Source organism: Phaethon lepturus, unplaced genomic scaffold (genome assembly GCF_000687285.1).
Source record: "Phaethon lepturus isolate BGI_N335 unplaced genomic scaffold, ASM68728v1 scaffold23821, whole genome shotgun sequence".
Lineage (NCBI taxonomy): Eukaryota > Metazoa > Chordata > Aves > Phaethontiformes > Phaethontidae > Phaethon > Phaethon lepturus.
In genome coordinates, this window is record NW_010520136.1 from 10,522 (window position 1) to 21,478 (window position 10,957).

General features: G+C 45.6%; 1 protein-coding gene across 1 annotated transcript in view; it reads right to left on the bottom strand.

Moving 5' to 3' along the window:
* Positions 1-10,957, bottom strand: part of KIAA0195 (KIAA0195 ortholog) — a gene marked incomplete at its 5' end in the record, with an annotated part of 27,994 nt that overhangs the window by 3,227 nt on the left and 13,810 nt on the right. Inside the window, 12 exons of the mRNA XM_010297311.1 lie at positions 1-6; positions 316-397; positions 959-1,044; positions 1,447-1,524; positions 2,082-2,271; positions 2,821-2,929; positions 4,379-4,478; positions 4,644-4,759; positions 5,408-5,546; positions 5,743-5,924; positions 7,134-7,351; positions 8,520-8,622. The exon at positions 1-6 is cut by the window's left edge and continues 158 nt beyond it. Of these exons, the coding sequence (XP_010295613.1) occupies positions 1-6; positions 316-397; positions 959-1,044; positions 1,447-1,524; positions 2,082-2,271; positions 2,821-2,929; positions 4,379-4,478; positions 4,644-4,759; positions 5,408-5,546; positions 5,743-5,924; positions 7,134-7,351; positions 8,520-8,622 (1,409 nt within the window). The remainder of the gene's footprint in view (positions 7-315; positions 398-958; positions 1,045-1,446; positions 1,525-2,081; positions 2,272-2,820; positions 2,930-4,378; positions 4,479-4,643; positions 4,760-5,407; positions 5,547-5,742; positions 5,925-7,133; positions 7,352-8,519; positions 8,623-10,957) is intronic.

A 10,957-nucleotide genomic window follows, 5' to 3' on the forward strand; every position in this document is an offset into this window, starting at 1 on the left:
CTGAGTCTGTGAATAAGGGAGAGGCAGGAGGATGACATGGGCATGTTGCTGGCCCAACCTCCCTGGCATGACCTATCAGGGCATCAGTGGCTGCAAAAGACAAACTGTAGTACAGATGAGATGCTGCACTGTGGATCTGCCCTGTGGGTATTCTGGCACTAAGGAATTCCCTTCCTGTCCATGCCAGGGTTTTGGATAGCATGGATCAACTTACCAAGGGAGTGGGGAAGGCACAGGACCACAGCTATGCATCAACACTGAGGCAAAGTAGAAGAGAAAAATGATTGAACGATTTTAATCTGATGGATCACCTACCTTCTTAGGAATGGAAGTCAAGTTTTTTCCTGTTGCCATGGTCATGATGGAGCTGTGGGGAGGCTTGCCCAGGAGCGAGATACTGCAAAAAGGTAAGTTAGTGTCTCAGTAACAAGTTCAGGCACCAGAACTATGGCTTTTTTTGTCTGTGTCTAACACTTGAAACCAAATAACCTCCTCGGACTGCTTGGAGCTTTGTCACTTATCTGTCCACTGCTTTAGCATGTGCTGTAAAAGGCGTCATTCATGGCAGGTGCAGACAGGGGGAGAGGTGACCTCCAAATGCATGATATGGGAAAAACCCACCCCCGGTATCTAGGCCTCTGCCTGACACTCCAGGCTCTCCATCATACTCCAACTAATACAATAGTATCCGGATTAGAAGGTGATTTTCAGCTGGGGGTTCAAGCCACAAGATAACAGCAGCTCTCAGACAGCAGGCAGGGTTAACACAGCAAAATGCTTCTATCTGTGTTTCCAAGCACCTTGTCAAAGTAGGTGCTTGGAATAATCCTTGCAGCCTTCTTAGCACGCTGTGTGTGATGTCAGCTTTCTTTTAACATGGATGCAGCGAGGCTGCGGGACTGGTCCGTGCATCCTGTGGGCGGGAGGCAGGAAATTCTACCCTGTCTGATAAACTCACCTGAGCAGTGGGTAGCAGAAACAGGAGAGCCACACAATGTCCGTGGTACTGAGGATGGGGGGCAGTTGCACCAGGCAGGATAGGAACTGGACAGGAACAATCCAGAATGAAGAGTGTGAGCGGTGCTAGGACAGTCTTGTTGCCCAAAATGCCACTGTCCTCCCCCAAACTGGGATGAGCTGGTAACTTAGGCTGCCACTGCACAGCCCCTCCACAAGTTCCAGGCTTTTGGGGCAGGTGCTGCAGGGCATGTACTTCTCCAGGGAAAATGGGGTTGAAAAGAAATCTCTGTAGGAGGGTCAATGAGAAAGGGCAATGCAGGCTGAGATCACATAATCTCTATCTGTAACTTCCCCAAACGTGCTGTGTAAACCTGACTGAAGGCCATCTTCCTCTCTGCTAAGGCTGCCCCACTGCAGCCACTCATATCCCTGCTAGCAGCCCTGTCCTCTGAGCTAAATGCTGTCCTCTGTCAGGCTAGGACTCACCTGAATGACAACCAAGGTCAGCTGGCACTGCAGCAGGAAGAGGAAACACTTGCGGATCCCATATGTTGCATGCCTGGCCTGGAAGGAAGCACAAGCCCCAGAGCCCTTGCTGTGATGGGAGCAGTTATCAGCCAAGAGCAATTATTGGCAGGCAGGGGCAGAACATGTGGCCTGCAGGGGAAGTGGGAGGGGAGAGGATCTGGACACATTGTAAGCAAAAGGGGAAAGTCTCCTGCCTAGATGTAGAGGTTGTGAAGGAAAGGCAGAATTTAGCCAAGGGGTAAGTTTGTTTAAACCTCCAGGCTTTTCTCAGGTAACACTTCTCCCTAGCACTGCATTGTTGTCTGGCTAGGGATCTCTGCAAGTTTATACTTTATCAAGTTGAACAATATTCACCTTCTGCTGCCACAAGGCATATTCCTAAACCATCCCCTACACCTTGGACTGGTAGGGCCAGGCAGGAAGAGTATCTCTGTTGTGCTTCCTGAACAAAGGACAGGGGACACAAGCAAAGCTAATCCTGGCAGCTTGCTGTGGGCAACTCAACAAGAATGCTCACATGAGCTCCTGGCTTTGCTCTTTGTGAGCTGCAGGCAGAGGGGTGAGTACTAGAGAGGGGAATACGCCTGGCTTACCTGCTCTATAAGCCTGATGATGCTGGTACTCTCTTCTTGGCGGAAGGACATGGAGCAAGGCAGGCTATTGAGTTGCCCCGAGAGCTGCAGTGGGGTAAGGTCATCAGAGACATGAGTCATGGTGGTGCTGGTGGCATAGCCAAAAGTCTCCCAGGAGCAGCGAGATGGGTAGAGAGGGTCCAGTGCTATACTGCAAGGACAACACAGGAGCATTAGTGAAAGCCCTCATCCCAGAAGAGAAACTGTTTTGCTGCAGTCCAGCTTGTAAAGTCACACTGTGCTGTGCCATGCCACCTCTATCTACCTTGCTGGTAGAGAAGTCCTGAGCTGCGACATGAATTTAGGATCAATCTCCCTAGACTCTCAGTTATTCCCAGAGAGATAATGAACATATTTGGGTTTGTGGCTTAAGGTCAACATGGCTGATGCAGAGGGGCATTTCCGCTCTTTCACCCAGTGAGAACCATTTGTAATGCCAGTTCGTGCGCCATAGTTCAGCGTGCAAGAGTAACGCTCTCCTTTCAAAGATGGAGAGAGATATCTCTGTGTATCAAGGGATCTAGGTAGTCATCCCATCCAATACCGCCCAAATGTCCCTTAAGGAGACAAATGCAGCTAATAATGGACAGAGCAATTGTGAGCATCCCCCTGCACAATCCACAGGTCTGGTGTGACACATGGCTGGGCACTTGCTAAGCCCAAGGCAAAGGCAGCTGGAGGAGTCTGCATCCTGCCCCACCTGATATCACTTTGCAGGAAGAGGCAGCTGTTCCGCAGGTTGGCAGAGCTTCCCAGGCAGCAAGTTACCTCCCCGTACTCCTGCATGATCTTGATCATCTCACACATGGCTGCAAAGGGACAAAAGGAGAAACACAGTGCGTTATCTCATTATGTACGCACCCTTTCCAGACTGGATAACAAGCAGTTAGATCTTTTGAAATTACCCAAACTGATATTCATCAGTCATGTATAGTGAGATTCAAAGTATACAATTAGATAGCTAATTAATTGCAGTCCAACTACCCTGTATAACTGCCTCCTGCAGGAACTGAGCTGCGATTCGCAAAACTGTGATCCAGAGACTTGCACCTCTAGCACACCTCTTTCAGACCAGAGCTTTAGGTATAGTTTGGGTATATAATAGAGATGGCTTCAGCATCAAATGGTCTTGTTAGAAAACAGCAGAAATTAAATCAATCTAAAGAATTCAAACCTAAAATAAATACACAATTTTAAATTCTGCTCAGCAGCACAGCATTACTTGGAACAAATTCTAAAGGAACAGAGGGAATATAACAAACCATTCCAAAAGCAATGCCACACTTAGCCATACTCAGAGCCAGCCCCTGTTCCTGCGCTCCCACCACTACCTCTAGCCTTGATCAATCTTTATCAACACCCTCCTGTGGCCTCTAAATCAAACATGCTGTTTGATCTGATTTCTCTTCTGTAGCTCTGTGCACAGTGCTCTGTGTGTATATGAATTTTCTATAATGCTCCAGACAAAAAAAAAACCACCACCCCAAACCCACCCTCTGCAGATTCCTGTATAAACAACTTATCTAAATGACTGGTGCACCCAGATCTGCAGCACAGTGAGGGGTTAGCAGGGAACTGCCATTTCTGTCAAAAAGAGAGAGGAAATCTACTGGGCACTGACTGTTTGGGCAGACTGGGCTGTAACTGGTTCTCAGTGGCACTCTGTAAATTGTGCCCAGAGGTACCTAAAATGCCAAATCATAATGATGCTTAGGACTTTTTACTGTAAACTGGACAGGTATTAGCCAGTTGAGCACTCAGGCCCTTTCTTAGATAAAACAGTATCTCTGAGAAAGACAAAGAAACCTTGTCCTTTCTGGTCTCTGCAATCAAAAACTCTGTAAAGCAGCAGAAGGTGTTAACAGCAACTGCCAGAGGAAAATTCTCCTGGGAAGTGATTTCTGAGTTATATAAGGCAGTGAGGGTTGCAAGCAGAGATCAAAGTCTCCTAGCACACTGATAATTCTTATTTAATAAAAGTCAGTAGCATTTTGGATGTTTGCTTTTGTGTCTCTGACAAATGCAAATTGAAAGGAGTGGCTCAGCCCAATTCTGTAGCTAAGGAACAGTTGTATTAAAATGCAGTTAACACCTGGCTTCCCACAGCTAGCAACAGAGGGTCATGAATATCAAAATGCCTCTAGATTTCTGGACTGTATCCCCTTCACTCATGTTCACACCCAGATGAGCCAGAGAAAATGGATGTGGAAGGTATTCATGGGCAGTAGTAGGACAGACCCAGGCTCTGTGCCACTTACTCTCTGGGGTACAGTCTGTGAAGAGGGGCACCAGCAAAGGCACATTGTCTATGTTCTGCAGGTGAGGTCTCACCTGGTGGATCCCCCGTGGGAGTTTGGCCTGAAAAAGAGAAAGAACAGACTAAGCAGGGGAGGGTTTGTGTGCTTGAGGGAGAGGCAAATCAGTCAATCAATCTGCTTCAAAGAGGAATTCCCTCTGGGAGTAATGAGGTGACACTGCTGACTATGACAACAGCACAAGGTGTGCAGGGAAATGAGGCCTCACCCTGTTGCAGTCTTCCAGGAAGCTGGGGATATCGCTGTCTGTTGGCTGAAAGCTGATGAGATCTGAGTGCCCTTCCTCTTCCATCAGCAGAAGCCCCTCCACATCATCTCGAGAAACTGGAGCAGAGAGAAGCAGGATAAACAATAAGCACAAACCTGCCTCTGCCACCCCTGTGCCACCCACAATGGTATATTCATGTGGCGCTCCAGAAGCCAAGAAATGTGAGGCCTGATTTTCTAGGTTAGCAACACTTAGATCCCACTCAGTCATCTAAAATGAAGTATTTTTATATGACTAATCTGCTCAGAGGTAGATATGTGAGCCTAGCCTCTGCTCTTCTGAGACATGATAGTTTATCTCTTCCACTTGCTTTCTTCTTCCAAAGGAAGAAGAGAGTAAAGAAACCCCACCTGAAGTAAAAAAAAAAAAAAGTTATGCACAGGCAAGAGACCCTCAGTGGCTTGACCAGGACCCCAGCAAGAACCAAAAGCACTAATGAGCAGTTGTAAAATCATGGCAGCTGGTGCGCAGAAGGATGTTTGGTTCCGACAACTGCGGTACTGACTGGGTAGAAAGGCTATAAATGTAAGGCACTCTCATGTGCGCGCACACACACACAGCCACACCACACCCCCCCCCTCAGGCCCATCCAAAGCTCTGAAGGATCAGGTATCTGGTGAGGACACAGGAACCTATGAATGGGTTTAAAAGAACCATCCAGGAAATATGTGGCATTCAAAGTGGCTTAGGTGCAGTTCTCTCACCCTGATGTAGGTCATCATGCAGAGAGCCAGCATGGCTGGGGCTAGAGGGAGGGATCTCTGAGCCAGGCACATCACCATTAGGCGTTAAAGATATGTGGCAATTCCAGCCAGTCTCAAGACCCATCTTCTCAGCAAACACCTGTAAGCAGACAAAAGATTTCAGTTTAGCTATCCAGGCCAGAGTATTGCAGACCAATGCCATATTGGAGTGTAGGTACTTTCTGGACCCATTAACTAGCTGAATCAGATTAACCTTAGATTGCACTGGAGCTAAACTCTCCAGTCGGACAACCAGGGGACATGCAAGTTCAGGGGGTTCAGCAAAGACAGCTTACCTTGCTTTTGAGCTCATCTTCCAGGGAGAAGTAGACAAAACGAATGCAGGCATTGACCAATCCATCAATGAGGCGGACAATGTCAAGACGGGCCTGATACTGAGATGAGACCATTCCCATGAAGATCTGTCCGCTCAGAGCCTGGATACAGTCCTCCTTCTCCATCACTTCCCCAATCCCTTCTTCAGGCATGCAAACAACACGCAATCACATTGAGACACAAGGGGCCACATGTGCATCAGACAAAGTACACGCAGTGGGAGAAGCCACCAAGGTAACACCCAGGTACACAGTACCCAGATACACGGGAACATGCAGATACACACAGACAGAAGGAAAGATGAAGACATCCATTTGTCCCAGCATACCCAATCACAGAAGCGGTTTGAGGACACCCCCACATACATGACCAAGAACACAAGTGTAAAACAGAAAGGAAAAAGACAAAGCAGGAGATGGGGATCAGTCACAAGGAATTGGGGCAGAAAGGTCAAGGATATATGCTGCATAATGTTCACGTGTGCATTTCAAATACATCATGCTGTGCTTAAACAACATGGCGAATCTGGCTGAGGCAGAGTGGCATCAGAGTATGAGGGGCTGATGCAAAAGAACCAGGTCATGTTCCTTCCAGTGACATTGCAGACACTCCCAAAGAACCTGCAAAGGCTCTTTGACAGGGTTCGTCCACCATCACTAGATCAGCCTGTGGTGACTGGGAGCTGGATGCAGCATGAGGAACAAAATAATAAAACACTTCACAGTTACAAAGCTTGCCACCGGTGGGACTGAAAAGTGTCTTGAAAACACTCAGTCACAACTGCCTCACAGCTGTTGATTCACATTATTCACATTTTACAGAATGGGAGACTGAGGCAGAAAGAGATTAAGGCCCGTTTTCCAAAAAAGTGTCCTGGAATTATGTAATGGTACGTGCTTATTTCTCAGTTTCTATTGCTGTTCTGGAGAAGATGTACCAGTGGGAATCAGTTCCTTCAGCATAGCAACAAAATCCATCAAGGGAGAATAGCTACACACCACCATACATTGAATTCCTTTGAAAAACCCAACATATGTGATTTCCATAAAATTAGACAAATAGCAAAGTATCGAAATACCCAGAAGTCTTGACTCTCAGTTGCCTGCTTTAAGAAACAGACTTCCCACAAGTAGAAGAATTTCTCTGCAAGCTTCAATAACTTAACTAGGAACATACCTACCAGCTGCCACATTATTACTTCCTCTGGAAATGCATCTAGTTCAGAAACACTTAGTTCTCAATTTCTATCTCCTACTCTGAATAACAATGTTCTTACAGCTCTAGACTGATCAGAAAGCAAGCACCTGGCCCAGCAGCAGACCTTATTATAGACAGCTCAGAAGACACATACCATCTGAGCTCCAGCTATTCCTCCGACTGCTCTGTTTGATGGGGGTTGTCCCAGGGAGATCACAGCATGTGAAGATAGCACTCTGCCCGGGAACCTGCACCAGTTCTATGCACTTGCCATTGAGCTGGGAGGACAAGGCACAATGCATTGGCTTGTATGCAAAGGCAGAACAGTATCCTGAGAGGCAGGCTCGCTGGTAGAAATCTAACACCTTCTTCCTACGTGGAAGAAACAAAAAACAAAGTTAGCAGAAACATGCCGCATTTCTGACAACAAACACTGTAGTTCAATGTAGAAATCACCAGTTGGGCATTTGGAAAAATGTATTCCATGAGGAGTGGTCAAGAGACTCTGAAAAAAACTTTCCTTACTGTTTCTGCATTCTCTAAGCTGCAGGCACTACAGGGCAACAAACACACACACTCCTGCAGCGGCAGTGGTGAACGTTTCTGTTTGCTCATCAGATAGATTGATGAGTAGGAACACGTACTCTTTGAATACACTTATTAATATAATATGCTCTATATGGCTGCCAGATGACTCCAAGGAAGTTCACTGCATGACAGCAGAAGCTTAACTCATCAGAGAGAATTTATCTGTAGGGAGATAAACACCAAGGAAGGAACTTACAACTCTGACAATAGTATCCATGGCAGGGATAGTTACAGTAACATGATTTTTTCCTATCCCCTTTCAGAGTTTCAGTCCCAGGAGCTGTATGTGAAGTCTCCATTTAGTCAATATTCAGTCACTGGAACAGTGTAAAGTTCCTTCTCTATGTTGAACTCACGAAGGTAACAAATTAGACTATACATGGGATTTTTCATTGGCTTCTAAGATGATAAATATTCCAAAAAGGACCAGTGGGAGTTTCTTACACCTGAGGATAAGCAGACTTAGAAAAACAATGTGCTGCTATTCAGTGAAACTAAACATTACTGGTCTGCTCTCCTAGCAGAACAGAAAATTTAACTCAGATGAAAGTGCAACAGACACTGTCAGATATTGCAGCAGGACTAAAAGGGTGTGATACATTGTGGTGGACTGGTTTGAAGCTGTCAACAGCAGGTAGAATCGATCCCTTTGCATTTCATGTAAGATAAGGCATTTGTCTTGAACAACAAAAAAAATTCTCTGCCACCAGCATAAGACCTGATCAGCTTAGTCTTGCAGTCCAACATATTGTTTGTTCCTATTTAATCTCTTACACTGCTATAATTATAACAATTCATTATAAGCAGAGACTGCTCGTGTTCCTAACCTACTTGAAACTTCTATCAAATAACTTAACAAGCGTCAGTAAATGGAATTTTAACAAAGAATGACCAGGTTCCCTCTGCAATTTATCTGCAGCTCCTGAATGCACCGAACGACAAAGCTGCCCACCTGTCAGAGCCAGAGAGAGGGTAGATATCAGTACCATCCCAAAAGTCTGTGCAGGCCTCGAGGATGATGTCAGCTGTCCCATGAGAAAACATCTGCTCAGTGCCTGAAGAGTAGAACAATGAGTCAGCATCACACATACAGGCTCCCAGGAAAGGGATATCACACCAACTGCTCCCTTATTTGTTAAAAGAGAGCTTTCCCGCAAACTGCCTTGATGCACCCCAGATATCCCCTTTCCTCTGTTTAAAGTCTCCAGTCTTCATCGAGGAATTATTCAAGACTGGATGATTTGTATTCATCTGCTATTTGTCTAACAGTGAGTTCAAACAAGGCTGTGATAAAATGTGAGCCATGTAGTCAGCTCTTATTCTCCCCTTACACCGTGTAACAATCCCGCTCCTACTGAAAGTGCGATAATACCTTGTCTCTGTATCCAACAGAACAGAAGAAAAGATACTCCTGCGTGCCTCTTCATATGCAACTACATGCACCAGTGATGAGCCTATGGGGATCAGTCTCTGCCTACACTGGAAAGTGCATTCAAAAGTGCCAGCAGTGGATCTAAGGGGTAAGATCTATTCTTGAATAACTTCCATTCAAGCAGCAGAAGATAATTTAACAGTGTGACGCATTAGATAGCAGCCTGTTTCACAAAGGGTCCTGAAAACGTGTTAAATCAGGATGGGTCAAAAGTTCAACATAACAAACTCTAAAAAACTAACTCATGTTGTGATCAGGGGAGAAATGAAAATGAATGGACACCATCGTTTGTCCTGCTATTTTTCCCCCTACTACTCTACCCTTTAATACAGACTTAAAATCTTTCATTCTCTCTGGTAGCCAGGGGTGTTAAAAAGTGTTTCCCAAAGGTGCATGATGTCACTTGTCTGATGCACATCCCCGGCACAGGACACAAGTTAAACGATGCAGGGCTGCCTCCCCATCCACACTTTCTGCTCCTTCTCATTAGTGCTGATGCATTAACATTGCATGCACGTAGACTTCACTGTCTAGGGTCCCTCCTCCAGCTGCTCTGTGACTTTGCCTCCAACAGCTTCAAAGTAGTTCTAATGAAAAAAACATCACAGCCAAGAAAAATGAGCCCAAAGGCTTCTTGCAGGCATTATTGCTGATTGAAATGCTCACACTAGCTGGTGAAATCAAGAGACAAGAATATCCACTCGCACAAACCAGGCAAGGACCTTCAGGAACACCAGAGGATTTTCCAAAACATAGCAGCTCTCTGCTTTCTGCTATAAATAGTCATCACACGCCAAGTTTATCAGCATAACAAACCTCCAAGACGAATAGGAGCTGTGTGTGAAAGAAGGAGCCTGTTTCAGGGACACAAAAGAGTGCTTGTGCAGAGCTCTGGTTAATTTTATTGTATAAACACCTAATCCTTCCCACCTTGCTCCTACAGTCAGATAGTCCTTGCTAGGAAAGAGAGAACAAGAGTTGTTTCTTGATTTGTGCAAAACCTACACCCTGGACACAGAGCAAGAGCTTGCAGATGGCCACACACACACATACCTATGTTCATGCCTGACAGCAACTGCAATCCATTTCCCATTCAGTATCATCAGCATCCCACACAACAGTCCTTCTAAGGGGTAAATGACAGTGACAGCACACACTATACACTGGAAGTTCATTCAGCTGTCATTGCCAGCAAAGTGAGCTCAGCGTCTTCCCTTCCTAAGTCATGAACTTGAAGGCCAGCATTTCTCTGGCACAAGGGAGAAAACTACTGAATAGGACAGGGAGTATGATTAGCCATTCATGACTGCTGGGACTCATTAGGAAGAACGAAGCTGCTAGAGCTGAGACAGTGAGACAGTGCAAAAGGAATCTAAGAGCGCAGCTATAGCAAGGGAAGAGAGGGATGGTGTCAAGCTATTTTACTCCACTGAAGATGCCAGTGAGCCCCTCATTTCCATGTCGTTATGGATTTGGGATGAACACTGCCAGAGGGCGAGACACATAATCCAATGAAATAGCAAGTGAACATACAGCTAAGCTACCTCTTATTTCTGCTACAGCTGTAGAATTTATTCTGTATCTCCCTTTGACTTCAGCACATCATGGGAGTGGGTGGATTCAAAGATTTATTCAAGATGTTATCAAGAGAAGTTAGTTATGATCATCTGGTCTGAGTCTTCTGCATAAACAGAGCCATTTGATTTCACCTAATATTATCTGCATAATCCATTATTTCTGGTTGTACGCATTTTAGAAAGTTTCAAGGGACAAGACTATCATGTGAGAGGTGTTCCAATGGTTAACTAACCCCTCTGGCAAAATTCCTCTTAGAATTTACTCTAGACAGCATAATCCAGCTCACACATGTATTTGTCTGAGCTCCAGCCTCTAAACTAAACCGTTTAAAAATGAGGATAAGGAGTTGAAATGAGGCAACATTAAAGGTTTTTCCCTAC